Here is a 20598-nt window from a genome sequence, read left to right as displayed (position 1 = left end):
AGAGGAGAGAACGGAGGAGGCCCCCCTTGTTCCTCCATTATCCTGGCGGTCCTTCTGCCCTCCCCCTTGACCTGCCCTTTCTCTAGCTCTGCAGGCTTTGTCAGCCTTGGTGTCTGAAAGTGGCCCATTTCTCCACAGTCTGGCCTAGTGCCGGGCCTTGAGCTCAGTCTCCATGTCAGGGCATACCACCTGTGTGGTCCCAGTGTGGGGACCAGAGTCAGGAGCCGCCGCACCTTTCCCATCAGGTCTGCTGCCAGGTGGTCCGAAGGCGCTCATTTTCCCGGCCCCCTCTGGGTGGCACCCCCTCCAGGGAAGCCTCTAGTCACTGGGCCTGCATGCCAGGAGGCCCTGCCTGACCCGTCTGCATAGAGGCTGTGTCTGCCTTGTCTTGGAGGGTCCTTCAGACTGCACACCTGTTTATCAGAGCCTGCGGTGCGGGGTGGCTAGAAGGGAGGCGGGCCCATGCTGCTGCTTTCTATGGTCTGTTCCATGCTGGGTATCCAACTGCCTCACAGCCCACTCACCATGCTTCTCTCATTCAAAATCCTGCATCATGGGGCAGAAGCAAATCATGAGCCCCTCTCATCAGTTGAAATCCCCCAAACCACCCGCTTTATATATGAAATGTTTTATTTATTTTTTATTACTAAAACATTTTTTAATGCTTATTTTTGTGGGGGAGGGGGGAGAGAGAGAGTAAGACAGAGAGAAAGGAGGGGAGGGGCAAAGAGAGGGAGACACGGCATCCAAAGCAGGCTCAGGCTCTGAGCTGCCAGCATAGAGCTCGACATGGGGCTCAGACTCTTGAACCATGAAATCATGACCTGAGCCGAAGGTTGGAGGCTTAACTGGCTGAACCACCCAGGTGCCCCAAAATATGTATTTTTACATTCCATTCCTGCTTTATATATGAAAAGACTGAGGCTCAGAGACATTGTCAGTTGTCAAAGACAGAACCAGCATTCAAACCCAGACCTGCACCCAAGGGTCTACTGTGGCCCGCCCCTGCCAGCCCCTGACCCTGTCCCCCACTGTAGCGTTGAATCTGGTGGTAGGACCCTGGCAGCTAGTGACAGCAATATGCCCTCCATCGCTGGAGCCTGTGTGCTCCTGGCAGGGTACTGGACACGTGGCCCTGTGAGACAGGGACGAGCAGCCCATTTTACAGCCAGGACTACAGAGGCCAGAGAGACAATTTGGTGAAAATCACAGTCTGCTAATCCAGTCTGCCCTACCCTAACGATGAGAAGTTTAACAGCTTAAAGGAAAAGTAGTTAACTTTTGAAGGTAAAATTGGCTGTCCTCCAAAGGGGGAGTGTGTGTGTGAGGGGTGGTGGGATGAGTCTTTGATTTCTTTCAAACCAGAGCTCCCAGGAAAGACAGAGGCTACCTGAGGTTTTGGGATCAGCAAACCTGATTTTAAACCTGACCACACTACAGTCGATGAAGCACCTTAACACCTCCCTCTCCTGGGCTCATTGTCTGATCCAAAAGATGGGAACAGTGGGCACCTGGGTGGCTCAGTGAGTTGAGTGTCTGACTTTGGCTCAGGTCATGATCTCATGGTTTGTGAGTTCGAGCCCCTCCTCAGGCTCTCTGCTGTTGGCGTGGAGCCTGCTTCAGATCCTCTGTCCTCTTCTCTGTCCCTCCCCTGCTCATTCTCTCTCTCAAGAATATACAAAACATTAAAAAAAAGGGAACATTTGCACACCTCCTAGGGGGTTCAAAGGGGCTCAAACCACAGAAGCGCTCCGAATACCTCCAGGGGAGGCGCCCGCTCCCACTGCCATGTCCGAGTCCCCGAGAATCTCTAGCAGCCCCTTGTCCATCAACCCTCCTTGACAAATCTTTGCCCCCAGTTGCTTTCCATTGCATCCTGTTGCTTGTGGCCACCAGAAGTCTGCTCTGGGGAGGACAGGAAGGAAGCTTCCTGGGACTCTCCGCCCCTGTTTCTGAGCCATTGTCCCCTGGGCACAGGCCTCAGAGAGCAGCTGGTGTGTGGCTGGGCCCAAACCCGCTTTATCAACCCCAGGCCGGCCAGGCGGGGCCGGATCTCCCTGCAGCTGCCTGATAAGAGGCTCAGCTCTGGAGTTGTATCAGAGGCAGGCCTGGGTGGAGGCGCCATTCGCCTCTATGCGAGTACAGGGAAGAGAAAAAGGCCCCTGGAAGAAATCTAATGTCCTTGCACTCAGGCACAACCGAGCCCTCCTGGTGCGGGTGGAGTGCTCAGGACAAGGCACCGCAGGCTTCTCTGTGCAGGAGTGAGTGGGGACCCTCATGCACACCTCGTCTGCAGCTCACGGAGACCTGAGCTCAGTGAGGGCGTGTGCTGCCTTTCAGGTCTCCAGGACTTGTGCTTGTGCGTGCTTGTGCGTGCGTGTGCGTGCGTGTGCGCTGGGGAAGCAGGTAGTGCTTAAGCACGAAGCACTTGTCCCCTTCACACTGTAGCACAGAAAGAGCATGGTGTCTAAGGAGGGCACACTGTGCGCCTGCCTGCGAGCCTGGCCAGTGAGCGGTTAGGGGATCAGGTAACACCGAATCCAGCGCTGGCTCTGCCCTGCACTATCCGTGCACCCTTGGACACACTTTATATCCTTTCCAGGAACGCTCAGGAAACTGAATTGTATGAGCACCCCAGGCTCCTCTTCTGATCAGGTGTGTAACACCACTGTCCTTCCTGGTGGGCACCCTGGCATAGAGAGAGCTGGGTAAATGCTAACAGCCTCTCCGGGCCTCCACCCTCTGCTGTTCCAGGCTGGGTGAGGGCAGAGTGAGGTAGATGTGAGTGCCAGTGACTCCGAGTGGGGCCCAGGTACAGCCCAGGCGGCGGGACTTCCAACAGGCCCTCAGACGGAGGAGATGAGCTGTCAGTCACTCCAGTAGAAACTGGATTCTCGCACTGGGATCACATTATCTGAGGGAAGGATGAGCTCCTGCGTCCAGGTTCAAGTGGCTTTGGTCACTTCACTGAACTGCTGTCTGGACTGCTCATCAGACTCAACAGAAAAGCGGGCAAATACAAAGCAGGCGCAGATAACCTCTCCACATCTTTCCTAGTCTTATGAGCCTGACTGCTGCGGGCGCAGGGAGGTATATGAATTTGCACCTTGCGCAGGGGCGGTGGGGGTGTGCTGGGGGAGAGCCTGAGGTGGTGGCATCCTGGGCTCGAACCTGAGCTGTCTGAGCCCGAGCCGTCTCTTCAGTTCTCTGATTTCAGGGAGACGGAGCCTGTATTCTGGGCTGTGCTCTCATTCTGCTGGAGAAGATTGGGTGAGAGTGAACACAGCGCCCCAGCAAGGTGGCCGCTTGGACCCCAGGAGCAGCAAGGGTCCTTTCAGGGTCCTCTTCTCCACCCCCTTCTAAGCCAGACCCTCCACCCCAGTGGGGAAGGCTCTGTGCTCTCTGCTGGGTGGCTGCCCCCAGGGCTTCTGTGGACCCAGAGCTGCAGGTGTGGGGCTGACCCACATCCTTCTGCTCTGAGCTGCACCTCCAGGGTCCTAGTGCCCTGGGAACTGCAGGTGCACGGGGCCTGCCCCCTCCCCCCCACTCACACTAAGTCCTTGTTGGGCCCAGCACAGCCCAGCAGAAAACCTTCAGACCCGGAAGACACAACTAGCAATTTCAGAGAGGCTTCTGGAAGCTGGCCTCTGCGCACTCAACAAAGGCATCTCTCAGGACAGCTGAGGACAAATGGGGCCCTTGGTACAGTCCCTCCTGTCTCCCCTTTCCCTGTATTTCAGGCACTCCTTTGGAGTTCCCTACCTTCTTCTTCCCTCCTGCTCACTCTCACCACTTGCCATGGCTCGCCCAGGGCCTTGCTTTTAGTCTTCTGCTGGAACATTAGCTGAGGTGCTCAACGGCTCCTCTCTCGGGGTCAGACCATTCTGTCAGGAGGTTTGGAGGCCCCAAGACTCGGGAGGGTGGTGGAATCCCACCAGCTGCTACAGCAGGCATTGAGAGATGGTCCCACTGTCTCTCTCCTACCTCATCTGTCTGATTTCATCTCCTTCTTACTACTCCCCCCCATCCCCCCACACAGCCACACTGCCTCCTGGCTCTTCCTTGATCAGGCCAGGCCTCCTCCTACCTCAGGGCCTTTGCACTTGCTGTGTTCTCTGCCTATTATGTCCTCTCGCAGATATACCCAGTTGACCCCTTGGCTTTCCTTTAGGTCTTTCTCAACCTTCATCTCTCCCAGAACCCTCCCAGAAGAGTTCTCTGGCCATGGTCTTTAAAATGGTACCTCCCTCATCCCTTGGTCTTCCTTATCTCCCTTCTTGGCTTGGTTGTTCTCGCTAGCACTCAGCACCATCTGATGGACTAGCATGATCCCCATGTGTCTAGTGTCTACCTGTCCAACCCCAATAGAATATAAACTCCCTTTTGGGATTACTGCTGGTTTGTTCACTGTCATTTCCCCAGAACCTCAAGCAGGGCCAGACACACAGCTGGTCCTCAATACCTGGTCATGGAATGTGACTCCTGGCCTACTAGCTCACTGTGTAGGTGGTACAGGAGGAGACGATGGGTGTAGACTCAGGGACAACAGGGTTGAACTTGGATCCACCATTTTGTAACTGGTCAAATGTGGACACACTTCTGAGTATCCAGCTCCAAATCTGAAAAGAAGGGTGATATGATCACCTCCTGGGGCAGGGGGGCAGGTGGGGGTAAGAGGTTTCAGTAGGGTCAGGGCGCAGTGTACCTGGCCCCACCCCTGCCACATGGAGAGGGGTCCCTCTCCCTTGCCTGGGCCTTGGCTGAGAAGCACTGTGTTCTGAACTCAGGAGGTGAGCCAGCTGGCCCTCCTTCACTGTAGGTCCTGGGGAACCCTGTCTGATATTTTGCCCTCCCTTCCACCCCTGTCAATGTGAGGGGAGGATTTTCAGCGGGGCAGAAGCAGACGCTGGGTGCCTGTACTGGCACACAGATGACTGGAGGACCAGACAAAGTAAAGACTATAATAAAGGTCCTCTCCTTGGTGGCCTGGGCATTGGCAGATCAAGTGATGGGAGCCAAGGCACTCTGTGTGTCCCCAGCCTGGCCTACTTGAGCCTCCCTGGCTGATGTCCGGTCCCTGACCTTGACCACAGGTCTTCCTTCCATGGCTTCTTGTCAATCAGTGGGGGCGGAGTCTCTAGAGAGAGGGGCGATGGGGCCCAGGTGGCTCTAGGCCAGGAAGTTGAGCTCTTAGAGATTCTCCTGTTGGTTTAAGTCAGGAGTCAGCAAACATTTTTTGATAAAGGGCCAGGTAGTAAATAGTTCAGGCTTTGAGGGCCATATGGCCTCTGTTACAACAAAGCAGCCATGGACACTATGTGAATGAATGGGTGCGGCTGTGTTCCAATAAAACTTTATTTATAAAAGCAGGCAGCAGGTTGGATTTGCGCCAGGGGCTTTAATTTGCAGACCCTTGTTTAAAGTCTGTGTCACTAAGTCTCTCTCTTCCCACTCAGGCTAATATTTACCAAGTATGTGCCCCACCGTAGGCCTCGGCCTTTACCTACATCTTCTCATTTAAGGTGCCCACTGGGAGGAAGCTATCGAGGGATTCAGCTGCACCTTAAACCCAAGCCTGTCATGCTTGAGGCCTGAACTTTAACCTGTGCAATTCTCAGCTGTTCAAACACAGGCACGCTGCCTACTGCCATGGCTGCCTTCTACAGATTGCAGAGTCTGGTGGCACCTGGGGCTCACTGCATCCTGGACATCTCATGAAGGACACGGAAGCCCAAGGGGGTGAGATCATTGTCCCAAAGTCATCCTCACTGCTTAGTGCTGGAGCCAATAGTAGCTGCCAAGGTGGCATGGGTCAGGGCGGGGCGGGGTGTCCTGCCTCTGAGTTAAACCTTGCACGGGGCTGAAACCATCATTGCTGGTGAGGGCGGTGGCCTGGGCCTCTCTGACATGGCTCTGTTTACCTCCTCTGGTCAGTTGTGCTGATTGACAAGTCCTGTCACATCCTGAGCCCCTGGAGTGTTGGGTCCCAGAACAGGAGAAATGGTCACAGCCTGGCTATATTCCAAGGGCTCGGCTGAGGGAGGCCAGAGGAGGTCTGGGCAGTGTCCTGCTGCAGTCCGAGCATCCCTGAGTAGGGGCTGTCAGCTCAGGAGACATCAAGAACTGGCAGAGAATGCGGCCCTTCGCTCATTCCTCCTTGGGGAGGGCCCTCTCATGGGAGCTCAAAGGGAAACCATGAAGTTACCCTGGGGGGCAGGAGGCAGGGCAGTGAGAGGTCAGCCTTTTATCTGCCCAGACAGTCAGGCTTCTGTTTCCATAGCCCCTGGACAAGGAGGGCAAGATAAGGCCAGGAACTCAGATAATTGTGCCTCTAAGGCAGTGGAATCTCAGAGTTGGCTTACCCCAAAAGCACAACACTGAAACAAAAGGAAGAAAGAAGAGAGAAAATAGTCAGGCGAGACCAAAGCCTCAGGAAATAAATGGCCAGGAAGGGCTCAAGAATGGGAAACACAGCCTCAGAGCTTTGAACTTTGAAGGAAAACTACAGATTTCTCCCCCTTTGACTGCCCTGTCTTCCAAGACGTATTTTGACTTTTCCCAGAGTTGTTTGTTTTCTCAGTGAGTGACAAACGTCACTTCACTCAAATGAGTTGTTTAAAAATAGCATGTTCTGAAAGGTCTTTTCCTTCAGAAGCTCCATCATTCTTAAATAGGAGATGACCTGGGGTAATTACCAGAGACTCACATAAAGAAATGTAATTAAAAAGTACTTTCAAACCAACTTTCTTTCCCTCCCGTGAAAGAAAACTTTGTTCTCCTTACAAACTCCCTAGTTTCTGCACCCACCAATGGTGGTGGTGTGCATGGGTTAGTCCAATCGTCGAGCTCAAATCACAGCCCTACCACTCACAGCCATGTCTTGCATCCTGAAGAAGGCAGTGTCACCTACAGCCCCCACTCATGGTGATGGTGAAGATGGTGGCTACTGGTGAGTATGACCAGCGAACGTTTGCTCAGCTCTTCCGACAGGCCAGATTATCCCTGCACATTGTGGGGACCCCATACATTTGTACTATAATTTTCCATTTTGCATCTTTGCCATGTATCTTGACTGAAGTCATTCCCCAAAGTCAGAACTTTCTCAACAATCAGTGTTGATCATTGAGAACTCATTTCTTCAAGCACAAAATCTTAATCCAAGATAAAACTCTAGTTAAGTAGAAATTCACCATAATTTGATATTATCTGCCAACATCAGCTAATACTAGGTCATCATCTACTTTGGGGGGGGGGCGTCTATATTACTTTGAGTTACTTCTTTAAATATCTTGTTATCTGTTGAGCTCTTTCAGTGAATAATCACAAGAAATAGGCAATTTGATCTGCAACCTGAATTTGTGTGATAAGAAATTCCCCCTTAGGAGGATGGGTTGCTTTTTATTCCTATTATGATGTGTGTCTTGCTGCTCCAAGAAACCCAACAATGCTTTGAGGGCAGAGATATTATCATATACTTTGTCTCCTCCTTAATCCCTAGGACAGATGACAAGATGTGTGTTTGTACTGAAGAACCAGGAATGTATATGGTGGTTCATAATGGACTCTTCCATCCAGTTTCCCTTCTCACTTTTCAGGTTTTCTTCATGGAGTCTGAGCACAGCAGTCCGGAAGTTGGTAAGAACTGACCTCATGGGATTCATTGGTAAAGTGATTGACAGCTGGGTACCCATTACAGTCTGGCCGTAGGCAAACATTTAACCACACTGGGAGCATTTTATGACTTTATGCGATGGAAACATCCGCATCGTTTCCTAAGAGATGGAAGCTCCCAGGTATCATCACTGACAACCAACAGGGACTGGACATCAGTGAACCATTGTGGCTCCGGTGCCAAGCAGGTGGAGTTCACAGGCTGGGTTTCGCAAAGCCCTCAGTGTCCAGGGATAACTTGAGAGTGAACCATCACAAGGGGCCTTGGAGTGTAGTCACTCGCTTCCTATCCTCAACTCGACAGACAGAGATCAACTTGACAGGTAAAAGATAGACTTTTACCTCTTTTATATTTCTAGACTTCACCTAAGAATGTATTTTGGGGAAATGTCCTTTCTGCTGAAGATAACTGCAGTGGAGATTTATACACACAATTTTGTGTGTGTGTATGTTTTGGGGGTTGGAGACCCCTGGTAAGAAGCTACTTCTTTTGGAATTTCAGGGATACGTGGCCTTTATTCCTGAGGGCACCTGCATAGTTGCATGAACCTGAAGAGTGTTTTGGATTCCTTTGCCCTCTGATGTTCTTGGGTCTTGCTCCCCTCCCAATGAGGCTGAAGAGCCTTTGAAGACAGGGTCCCCTGTGCCCCCTGTGTGGCCCCTTGCACATCAGTGGTGCTCACTGGATCAGAATCAAGGTGCATCAGGGTGGATTACGGTGATCTGAAGGCTGTGCTCTGGACTGGATTCACCAGAAGAGGACAGAGAGAGGAAGGCTTGTGGCTCGTGTCACTTGCTACCCAAGAGGTCCCAATCCAGGTCACTTGATAGGCTGGGGGCAAAGAGGTGTGCACAAGGGCCGAATCTGAAAACTGGCCCTGAATTTAACTACTGGTACAGGGATGGGCAGCACAGATATCCTGCCAGAGGGAAGGTTGCCTTTATTAATAGACTGTCTTTGTTAACAGACTTGGGATGAGTTCGGGGGTGTGGGGGAGGCAATACTGAGCCCAAACCCCAAATAACCAAAACAACCTTGCTGCCTTCTTCAGACCTGTGTCTCCCTGTCTGCCACATGAGGGGGGCAGTAAAAGGGATCTGGCCTGAACATCGCCCTGACCTCAAAAGAGATCACAGACAGAAGAAGCTTTGAGAAGCGGAATACAGCGCCAATAGTCAGGTGTACTGCAGAGATACCAGACTGAGGCAGAGAAATGGGGCACCATCTGAAAACTGGTGGAAGAGGAAACAGTTTCAAATGCATGCCCAAGGCCAAAGATGCTCGTAGACAGCCCTTCTCATGTCCGTCTCCAGCTGTCACTGTGAGGTCAGTAGGACCCACAGACTAAGCACCTGTCCACCCTGTCCTGGACCAAACTAGAACCCAAGAGAGTTCCTCCCCACCTTGAACCTGGGAATGACACCAGTCTATCCACGGTGAATGCAAGGAAGTGGTAAGGACTGTGTGTGTGTGTGTGTGTGTGTGTGTGTCCATCCTTGTGCATGTGTGCATGTGAATGTACAGGAGAATGGAGATGCAGAGTCAGAGTTTCTTCCTTTCGGCGACCCTGCCATCCTCGAATCCTCTCCTCCCTTTCCGAATCTGATGAATGAGTTTCTGTGGCACAAACAGTGCACTCCTGAGAGATTCAGAGACCTTCAGAGACCTGCATCCCAGCCTTGCTCCATCTGCTGCCCCTGGCTGTGTGAATTCTCACAAGTCACTCACCTTCTCTGAGCTTTACTTTATTTACTCTCAGAAAGGGAGAGCAGTCTCTCTCAGGTGAAGATGGGGAACAGATTTGAAAGTGCCCAGCACAGTATCGCACAATGCAGTAATGGTCCCGCGGCTGGCGGTGGTATCTTAACAAAAGGCAGAGCTGCCGGCCCAGGAGTGGCTCTGCGGTGGAGGTGTGCTAGGAACTGGCCAGGAACTGGTGGGGGCTTTGTTTCCCTCTCATTCCCTTGAGGTGAACCTGAGAGGCAGCTGCCCACTGCCTCCCCAGGGGAAAGCGAGACCTGTGTGTGGGCTGGCCTCGGCTGGCAGGGCTCCCACGGCCACAACCCAGCCTTTGTGTCCCTCTGCCGGCATTTCATTAGCAGCTGGGCTGGCAGGTGTGGGCCGGCAGAGGAGGTCAGAGATGAGCACCAGTGGCCCAGTGTGGGCGGATAAGAAGAGGCCTTTTTTTCTGGTAGTGGCCTTGGTGCTGCACAGAGCTGAGCAGAAGGGTACGGGGTCATGGGCAAACCTCCTCCTGACATGGCAGGGAACCACATCCAGGGGGCAGAGGAAGACACACATAGCTGAAGGCTGGGCAGTGTCAGTGGTGCCCGGTGAGGGCCTGGGGACACAGCTTTTAAAACTCAGTTGCCATATTCCTAACATGTAACAAATAACATCTACATCTGTGCAATGTCTTCAGGGTGAAACAAGGTACCATGTAGATGCTCACTGGGTCTGCAGCGGGACAGAGAGAGCATGCAGCCAGCGCTCTCTCCACCGGCCTCTTTGTGCCACATCATCTGGGGTGGCCCGTGCAGCCCTAGCAGGCTCTTCATGGCCCCCAGCTCCTCAGTGGGGTCCCCTCAGCTCCTCACTGGGGCCTGCATGCCATCTCTATCTTTGCCCAGATCTCACTCTGCTGTCAGCTGGCTGCCACACAGGCATCTCCAAGTCACCCTGGTTCTAGCAAGAATCTACCTGCACTTTTCCTCTTGGTCACATACATCGTTCTCCATGAATGTGCACTGTTTCTGTCATAGTGAAACAGGGCAAAGAAAAATTTTTTAAAACTTTTAAAGGTGAAGAACAGCCTAATTTCATGGCTTAAATAACCAAGAGAGTAAGAGAAAGCTAAACAGAGAGATAGAAGGGGCGGGGTGGGAGAGAGAGAGAGAAGAAAGAGCTAGTTCCCTCAAGCATTTACTTTTGACTCGAGGCACAGGGCAGGCCCAGGAGCAGTCACTACTGCTGCCCATCCCCCAGGGCTCTGCCAGCCAAGGTGGGGCTGCCAGGGGCAAAAGTGTGAGGATTTGAGGTGGGACAGCCACGCAGAGGGGTCAGAGTGAGGGCCTGGTGGGAAGAATGGCCGTGCATGGGTATAAAGGAAATGTAATGTTTAGTCTTAAAAGTTCATTTTTTTCTTTAAAAAAATGTTTTAAATGTTTATTTATTTATTTTGAGAGGGAGAGAGAGAGAGAAAACGAGTGAGCAAGTAGGGGAGGGGCAGAGAGAGAGGGAGACAGAATCCCAAGCAGGCTCAGCACCGGCAGCCCAGAGCCAATGCAGGGTTCGAACTCACGAGCTGGGAGATGACGACCTGAGCCAAAATCAAGAGTCAGATGCTTAACTGACTGAGCCACTCAGGTGCCCCTTTCTTCCTTTTCATTGTAAAACAACACACATTTTGTGGGTCTCTAAAAGCACCATGGGTCCTAAGCACTTGCCTACTGTGGGGGTCAGCCCTGGCTGAGCCCTTCCGAGGAAAACTCGCGGTACCTCTGAACGCTGAACCAGAGCTCGGATCCGCTGTGCGTGAGCCTGAGTGTGAGAGGTTGGCTGTGGCTCTCTCTGTCAGTCACGCTGGCTGCCTCTCAGCTTTCAGTATCATCATATGTAAGATGGAGATAAAAATACCTCCCTTAGGGTGGCTGCGGGGCGAAACAAGATAGCATATGGGAAGTGAAGCCTACTTTCTGTCCTTTGCATCGGGGACAGCATGACCGTAAGGGGACAGTGAGTCAGGATAGTTTACAGAACTTGTAACAAAACAGAAAAAAAGAGATTGTGAAATTAAAAAAAAAAAAAAAGATTACTCACGATTTTCAGCCGTAGCTGAAATTAATTCACTAAAATGAGAAGTTTTGTCGAAGCGGAAGGAGGGCAGTTCAAATGACAAGCCGGTCTCAGAGAGTGATCACAGGAAGCCAGGCTCCGGTTCTCTGCAGGAGTTCAGTGGGGGGTGAGTGGGTGGGCCACAGGTTGGAAAAGGGGGAAGAAGGGGCCCTCCCAGGAGAGAGGGGAGCCCGGCTTTAAGGAGCACCTGACAGAGTCCTGGCTGTGCACCCAGACAAATGGCAGCACTGAGGAAAAGAGAAGCGGGCCAGGGGAGAAGGCATTGAAAGGTGGCGGGTGAGACACATGCACACAGGTTAGGGTGCATGGAGTACAGGATGGGGACAGGCGGGTGGGCTGGACCAAGAGGGGCTCGGAGGCCACGTTGGGGGGTGGGGGTAGGGAGGTGAGTACTGGGACCCACAGAACTCTGTGCAGATCAGGCTTGGCCTGCACTGGTTAGATCTTTGCATTCATTCATTCATTCATTCATTCAGTGTTTTCAGGAGCCTACTCTTCCCCATAAAGAATAAGACAGCTGAGCCCCTGCTGTTCAGGAGCTGGTGTCCAGTTGAGGGTCTAGAGGAACAAAGATGGTCCCCCAGGCACCACGTAAGGGAACCGACTGCCGGGGCCACAGCTGGTGTGGGGGTCACAGTGGTCTGCACAGGCTCTCTGGGCCCCCTTCTCTCTGCTGATGCATGAAGGAGCCCACTGTAGGCAGCACTCACAGCCCAGGAGGGAGCAGTTGGCCAGAGTGATGGCAGTAGGCCTCACCCTGGCTCTATGGACCTGGGCAAACTCTGCCATCCTGGTCTCGGGAGCTATTTACAACAGCAAATGGGCACACAAGGACAGAGGCTGAGGGATAAGGAGGGAGCTGGGCAGCGGGAGTGAGCCAGCATTCATTTAGAAGGCACTCAAGCACTCAGTAAATGGCAGTGATTAACACGTACCAGGTGCTATACTAGGCATTTTATCTAGGATAATACATTTAATCCTCAGAACTAATGCCTGAGGTAGAAACTATTATCATCCCCATTTAGTGGCTCAAGACTGGCTACAGAATTTGTGGGGCCCAGTGTAAATCGAAAACAGGGGCCCCTTTACAAAACTTAAGAATTTCAGGGCAGTAACTGCAGAGCATTAAGACAGTGTGGGGCCCTCTGAGGGCAGGGGTCCTGCATGACATGACTGTATAGGACAAAGCCAGCACTGTCTTAGAGGATGAACTGAGCTGCAGGAGGCCCAACAGCATGTTCAAGGCCACAGGCAGGTCAGAACGTGTTCAGATTCAAACCTCTGGCCTCTTCACCCTTTGCAAATCGGTGCACAGTGACTTTAGCTAAATGGTTTTAAACAGTGCAGAAGGGGAACCTGAACTCGCAGCCTCTGCTCACTGAGGGTGGCGTGCAAGGTTCTAGCGTTTGGTGAGCCTCTCAAGAGAAGGTACCGTTGCATAGCCAGCAGATCATGCTGCCTGGTGAATACAGAAATCACAGATGGGGGCCCAACATGGACCGCAGGCAGGCATGCCTGCATGATCTGGTTTTGATTTAGCAATCCATAATGTCCTTCGCTCTAAGACTCTGGGGAGAATCTGTGTGCCCATGGCTAAGATGTGAAGCTTCTCCACTCCAGGAGAAAATTTTTCCAAGGGAGGGAAATGGGAGGGCAGGGGTCTGGGGTCAGCTGGGCGGCCGCATACTTGAACCCTCTTAGCAACATGCACGGCATGCAGGAGAAGGGGAACAGGGGCTCTGGAAGTGATGTGCAATTCCATAGCACCACGTTTGAAGTGGAGGTGAAAGGCCTCCACCAGGGTATGAAGGATGCAGTAAAGAGGACCTGGCAGCCCCAACAAGTGCCCTTCACCTTCCTTCCCTTGGGGACCTGACAAAGGCCCAGGGTGCTACCACTGAGCCCCAAATTGTACGTTGTCCACAGTGTCGAGAAAGAACGTATGGCTTAACTCCAGAAGGACTTTGTGAGAGAAGCAGAAACAAGAGCACAATAAAGTATGGGAAAGAGCTATTAATTACAGCTGTTTTAAATTTCTGACCCGGTTAATGCCGGCATCCCTGCCCTGTTTGCTCTTTCTCTTCCAATTGTATTGTTTGCCTCTTGAGCGTCTTGTAATTTTGTTGACAGCCAGGCATGATGTAGCTGGTGAGAGGGACCGCAGTGACAGTGTGGGGGGGTGGGGAGAGGAAGCAGCCCACGGTCCTGAGAGCAGGCCTCTGTCTTTTGGGGAGCCTGTGCGTCTGGACTGTGAGCTTCACAAATGTTTCTCATTCTGTTTTCCCCCTTCAGGTGGCACAGGTGGGTGGGGTGGGCTGGGTTTGGGCGTATCCCTCCCTCCAGGTCAGCTTGGCTCTAATGGTACCACTGAGGGCTTATCTGTACTTGACCTTTGAACAGCATAGGGGGTGAGAGGTGCTGACCCCGCACACAGTTGAAAATCCATATGTAACTTCTGACTCCCCCCAAAACTTAACTGATAGCCTCCCATTGGCCGGAGGCCTTACCAGTGACCTTAACAGTCTGGGACACATATTTTGCACGTTATATGTATTATGCAGTGTTTCCTTACAACGAAGTAAGTTAGAGCAAGGAAAAGGTTATGAAGAGAATCATAAGGAGGAGAACGTGCATGTATAGCATGTACTGTATTTGTCGAAAAAAAAAAACCCACGTAGCAGTGGCCCCATGCAGTTCAAAGTCCCGCTGTTCACTTCTGCTGAGCAGGGCCTTTTAAGGACAGGTGCTCTGGATGATCTCAAAATGTGAACCCTTCCCTTCTCCTGCTGGAAGCTTGGGGGAATTTTCCTCTATTTCCTGCAGTGACCAGGCCAAGCTCTAGGCAGTATTGGGGGGCTCCCTCTGACTGGGTCCCCCTGGAGGCTCTCTCAGAGTGGTCTGCACTGAGCCTCCACCAATTGGCCGGAGATACTGAGGGGAGGGGTGAAGAGGCCTGGCCAGGAGAAAGGGCGCGGGCGGAGGTGCCGGGCAGGTGGGCTGCTGTGGCCCAGGCAACAGGGGCTGTGTGTGCAGTGGTGACAACCTCGCAGGCTCTCTGAGGGGGCATGCAAAGGCCCTGCGGCACCCACCGGACCTGTGATGGAATCCAGTGTCTTGGGCTCGGTGCCTGCTGGCAGGAGAGGAAATCCTCTCTTGTTGCCCTCTGCCATAGGCTGAGCTTTCGCACACTATTTGTTCTGGAAGAAGGTACAAAAGTGAAAACGCATACTAAGCAAGGGCAGGAGCCGGCACGCCCTCGGAAGTTCAGATGGTGTAGAGATGTCAAGAAAACCCCAGGCAAGGTGCTGGGGTGTCAGACGGGGGGAGAACAGGAGGTAAGAATCAGGGCAGGGGTCTGAACTAGCTGGGTGGTGAGTGCCTGGGCCCAGCAAGCCCTATTCTTAGAGTTAGTTTCGTTTCAACTTTCTGTCCATTTTAACCAATTATCCGCGGACCCCCATATATATGCCAAGTTCTGGACTAGGGGCTATTGAGTGTATGATTTCTAAAAGGCATTTTCAGTGTGTGGAATGGATTCAGGCCTGGGAGCATTCGCCGTTCTGGGCCAGGCTCCAAGTAGGGGGCAGGTGGGGTCATGGAGCCCCTTAGGAGGTCAGAATTTCCAGGAAAGACACAGATCCAGGAATTTTCAGGGGTTACAGTGTCCCCAGGGCCATGATGGGTGCTCTTCTAGTGTTCAGGGAGGGCCCAGGGAGGTTGGGGTATGTAAACTGGGCCTGAAGGGAGGGACAGGAGTAAGGCAGGCAGGCTGTGTGTGTGTGGGTGGGTGTGAATGTGCATGTGCACGGGTACGTGTGTGGCAGGGATACCCAGGGAGCCCTGGAGACGAAGCTGGAGAGGCGAGCAGTCTGGGCAGGAGGACAGTCCCAGGGACTAGGCTCCGGGGACAGCCCCAGCAGGCTGTGGCGGGCAGCTGACGGGGCAGGTATGGGCCGGACCCAACCACAGGACAGGGACCCGTGGTAGGCAGTGGTAGACCGAGGTCGGAACATGGGCCTGGCTGAAGCTCTGTGGGCTGGTCGGCGTGTTCTCAGCACCCGCACCACACACAGGTCCTCGGTGTGCAAAGCTATGGTGGAGATTTCCAGGGCGCAGCCCCTCGCGGGGCTGGGTGGCAGAATGCCCTGCCCTCACACACTCAGGTTGGCCCCTGCTGGCCCTGGGGTCTGACAGCCTGTGTCTACAGCCTGGCTGGGCTCTTAGTGCCTGGAGACCTGGGGTAGGCCGAGCCCCAAGCCTGCGGAGTTTCATCAGGTAAGGAAATACATATGAGACCAGCCGCGGAGACGTGACCCACGCATGGCCCTATCACGAGGCTCAGCACATAGGTCCTGATATCCCTGTTATATTATCAGAAGCAAAAACAGCAACTGCCTGTAAAGGCGACTCTGGAGATTACCAGCGCTCACAGGTCAGGTCCGCTGTGATAAGTTCCGTTCCTGACAACAGCCCCAGTTACCACTATTCCTGGGCATGCTGCCAAGAACGTGTTCTCCTGAGCATCACATGACTCCTGTGAAGCCGCCGTTAGTATTCCCACTCACAGATGAGAACACTGAGGCCCTCATATATTGTGCACCACCTCAAAGCCCGCATGAGTGGGGGTGGGATTCAATCCAGGGCTGACTCCACAGCTCTGACTGTGGGACTGGGGCCCTGCCCTGCCGCTAGGTCACTGTAAGAGAGAGGGACACAGCATAAACCTCTTCACTGGGGGTGGGGAACCTCATAGGAAATGGGCAAAAGCCATAAACAGGTGCTTCTCAGAAGAAGAAATACAATGTGTTATTGAGACATGAAAACATGCACAGCCTCACTTACAGAGGCACGTTCAAAAATGGCAACATGTTTCACTTATTAGATTGACTGAGATGTAAACCACACAGGGTGAAAGAGGTGAGAAAATAATGACTTCCATTGGCTACTGGTGGGTGTTAGAAATTCATGTGACTTTTTAGAGGGCAATTTTGTTTTAGTATCTATCCACATCTTAAACATTCACACTCTTTGTCCCAGAAATCAAATTTGCATCTGTGGGGGGGATTTACCCTAAATATATGCAAACGTGTATATTTGCACCTATTGCCTATTGGTATAAATACATAAAGCCTGCTTTCAAGGGTTGTCATGGCTGCACTGTGTCTGGTTAAAAAAAAAAAAATCAAATAAAGACTGTCCATAACCTAAATGCCCATTTGTGAAGGAACTGGTTCAATAAAATAACCAGTTCCTCCATAGTCATACAGTGCCCCGAGAAGAATGCGTTAGTCTGTATTTGACAATAGAGCATAATCTTCAACATATATTCTTAGGAAAAGAAGCAAGATGAAGTAGAATATATAAAATGAGTTTTATTTTGGAAAACAGAAAGTAGCTGTACGCACATATAATACTTTAGAAGGATTCTTATAAATCGATAAATTGCTCTGGAGGTAGGACGGTATCTTTCTCTTTCCTATTATTTACTCTTGATTTATTGTTCAAATCTGTTCTTAGCTTGTGCATGTTGGGCCCAGTGGGCCCACACAGTCTCCGGAAGGTGCTCTGGCTGTGGCTGCAGAAGGCCATGTGATACATGAATATCTGACACGCAAAGAGGGAAACTGATCTGCGTGCCCCCCCCCCCCCCCCCCCGCACACTGCCTCTTCTTCCTTGTCATCCATGGGCTCCTGTTCTTCCGCTGCAAACACAGAATGCCTCTTCCCCCACAGCCCTCTGTAGCCTGGGGTGCCCTGCAAGTCCCCAGAAAAAATCGCCCAACCCCAGACACCCTTGGAAAGGTCCAGCTGCTGACCGTGCCAATGCCATGTGAGCCCTCCCGCCATGGATATATCTGGAGGGGTTGAGCAATGGCTGAGATGGAATTTCATTTGGCATTTACTGCAGCCCTTTCGGCTTCTGCCAGAGGCAGTGCATTCTGAATAAAGTTGACAGACCTTACTGAGCGATTACCCCTTCCCTCCAAGGGCCGGGCAGTGGACTCCCATGCAGGAACTGTGGCACTCTGGCTTATAGGGGTTGGCTGAGGCCAGAGGGGTGGGGGGCAGGCCTGGCAGAGCCCGAGTGGGTCGTCTCCATTCTCACTTCTGGTTCTGAGAAGCAGTGATATAAACTGACACAGGATATAGACACATCCTGCCGGAGTTAGCAGCAAGGGGGAGGGACCCAGAGTTATCCCACAGCAAAGAGCCTGCCCTAAATGGAGTCCTAAGGGGAATCAAGCATCTAGCATGGTATGCAAGCAAGGACTGCATCCCCCTGAGCTCCAGAAGGGAAGCCTTCCGGTCATGGTCTGAAACTTGAAGCCCAGAAAACTGCTAAGGGAGGGGCAGGGCTCCTGGTGAGTCCTCACCAGACAGGGGAGTGTCCGCAGGCCTGCCCTTCCTCAGTGGCCTGGCCCTTCACCCATGGCCCCATGACACACGCACACACGCTCACTAGTGTCTGACTCACGCACTCACACACGTAAACACGAGTGAACATGAGGTCCCAGATCCAGCCTCCTGTAAGATGAAAAACACCTGAGGTTTCCGGAACCCTTAGTGTCCCTCTCTGTGCTGATTACACATACCTTCCTTCTCACAGCCCAAAGAGGACCCGCCTATCGTTCCCATTTCTCCCATTTCGCGGATGATGATGACGACGCTGGAGCGAAGAGAGGGGCCGGCTTGCCTCAGACCCCTGGCTAGTCAGTGGCCACCCCTGATGCCAGTGCAGGCCGCGAGGCCCTCCGCCGGGCTCCTGTCCCCACGCACCCCAAACAGCATGCGTGCGGCCACGCACACACGGGCACATAGGGCACGACCGCCGACCTCGCCACAGCTGACTATGCTCCCGTCCCGCTGGCGAGGCTGCAGAACCCCTTGGATTTTAAAGACTTGTAAATGAGTGGGTGTCCCGGTAGCCAGAGTACCACATTCATTACCTAACAGGGTGACGCCACAGACTGCGAATGTCTCCCTTCTCTCTGACAGTTTCTAATGACCAGACCTGGGCCAGTGGGGGATAAGAGGGCTCAACAGTCACTGTTTTAAGATAAAATTTTAGATTTTTTTTTTTCCTGCAGAAGCCCATGGGCAGAGGAGGGGTGGGGGGAGGCCGGCAAGGTTTCCCAGTGGGCTCCAGAGAAGCTCAGGGCATACGGTTTCCCGTTCCCCTTCTGCAGGAAAGCATGTGCCTTCTTAAAAAGAAAGAGGAATTACAAGGCCTTGGGGGGGGCGGGTCAAGGCTAGCGAGGCCTGCGCCATGTGCGCGTCCCTCCCCGCCGCCCGCGCGGAGACGAGTCAGGGCCCCCGCGGAGTTCCCTGAAGTTTACTCCGAAACCGCCCCCGCGTCCTGGCGGCCGAGCCACACGGCGGCCGCGGTCGTCGCGCTCTGCGTAGGTCCCTTACCTCCCGGCCCAGCGCAAGTTCGCGTGGCAGATGCGCGCACAGGCGCGGACCGAGCGGCCCCTCCGGCCCCGGGGCGCACAGCCTGGCCGGGCTCGGGGCTCCGGGCGCGACCCCGCAGCGCCCGGGACCCCGGCTGCGGTGCGGCCTGCGAGCACGCGCTCCCCGCCAGGCGTGGTGGCGGCGGCGGGACCGGGGACCCCGCGCCCCCCGGCCCGCGGCGGGCACTCACCGGGTTCGGGCGACGACGTGCTGTTGAGGCTGCTCATCGTCGGCGGGTGCGGGGCGCCGGCCGGGCCGCGAGCGCAGGAGCCGGCGGGGCGGTGGCGAGGGTCGCGCGGGCTGCTACGGGCCCTCAGCGGCGGGGAGGAAGCGGCACCTGTGTCACGGCCCTCCGGCGCGGGCCGAGGGGAGGGGCTCTGGCCCGAGATACGCAGACTTCATTTATTTTTTTCTGCAGACTTGGCTGGTGGGGTTTCCACCCTTTTTTTTTTTTTTTTAAACACACACACCCGCCCACGTCTGAACTCTCCTCTGGTCCAACTTTCCTGCGCAAGAATCACATTATCTATGTTTCTGTTTCCATCGGCAGCTACCAGACTCCGAGGCTGTGGTGGAGAAATCCCCTGTGTGAGAACTGAAAAAATCCCAGATGTGACAGGATGGCCTGCCCCGGCACTGTTAGGGCTGGTGACCAAATAGGGACAGACCTGTGTCTGAGTCTTGGCAGGCCTCTCGGCAGCTCCATGGCCCTGGGGCCTCTCAGGGCTGAGGGGCACTGTTGGCCTGGGAAGTCCCTGCCTGGCGGCCCCTCAAGGGCGCAGTCCCAATCCGTGGGCTGTTTGGAAAAGTCTTAGAAAAAGGGATTGCTTGGACAAAGGCCATGGGGTTTATTTGGATCCCTTTTGTCTGAGGCTTCCGGATATAGTAGAGTTTGCAAAGAATTCACTTTTCTTGGACACTTAAAAACTTTGAGATAGATTTTGAGACTCTGGTTAGTTAAAATGGAGTCTGCCTACATCACAGAGAAAGAATGCTATGTTATATGCAGCATTTGATCTGTCCCCTCTCCCCACCAGGGAGAAGGGCAAGGGAGCTTGAGGCCATGTCAGCCTGGTTGTAAATCTCAGACCCAAGAGACATCCTATCCTCATGTCTGATGGTCCTTTTTGTGGGGCTTTTCATTGTGGTTTACCTGACGGTGCCACCCTCCCCCTTCTCCCATTAACGTTGCTCGCCTGCAGACCCGGGCACCATTCCATATGTCTGCACAATGTATATGCCCTTGGGAGTACCACCCAGGTTGAACACAATGTAAGGCTGCCCCCTGGAGGTGTGCCGAGCATACGCCTTGCCCAGCTTTATGTGGGCTGGACCAACTCCAGGCATTATTATTAGGACGGCCTTTTTGACACTGTGGGCAAATGTTCATAATCTCTTTAGGCAGATGATGAAGAAACTCACACTGCTTGTAAGTCTTCAGTGAAATTCTCACGCTAGACATATACGTGTTGATGTGAAGGGAACTATTCAATGAATGCTCTGGGCCAGGCGTGGAAACTTTGTAGTCTCCATTTCTTCACCTAGAAAATGCGGACAGGTCCACTTGCATTTCAGAGTCGCAGAAGCAATGTCTATTAATAACAGTGGGACAGAAAAGG

The 20598-nt window shown here is 53.2% G+C and overlaps 1 protein-coding gene across 1 annotated transcript in view; it reads right to left on the bottom strand.

Moving 5' to 3' along the window:
- Positions 1 to 19371, bottom strand: part of GYPC (glycophorin C (Gerbich blood group)) — a 42666-nt gene extending 23295 nt beyond the window's left edge. The window contains exon 1 of the mRNA XM_039220866.1: positions 19170 to 19371. Within this exon, the coding sequence (XP_039076797.1) occupies positions 19170 to 19206 (37 nt within the window). The 5' untranslated portion in view covers positions 19207 to 19371. The remainder of the gene's footprint in view (positions 1 to 19169) is intronic.
- Between the last annotated feature and the right edge of the window lie 1227 nt (positions 19372 to 20598).

The sequence above is a fragment of the Hyaena hyaena genome, unplaced genomic scaffold (genome assembly GCF_003009895.1).
Source record: "Hyaena hyaena isolate Hyena2069 unplaced genomic scaffold, ASM300989v1 scaffold_921, whole genome shotgun sequence".
NCBI classification, from domain to species: domain Eukaryota; kingdom Metazoa; phylum Chordata; class Mammalia; order Carnivora; family Hyaenidae; genus Hyaena; species Hyaena hyaena.
The sequence above is the reverse complement of the archived record's forward strand: the minus strand, read 5'-3'. Positions and strand labels throughout refer to the sequence as shown.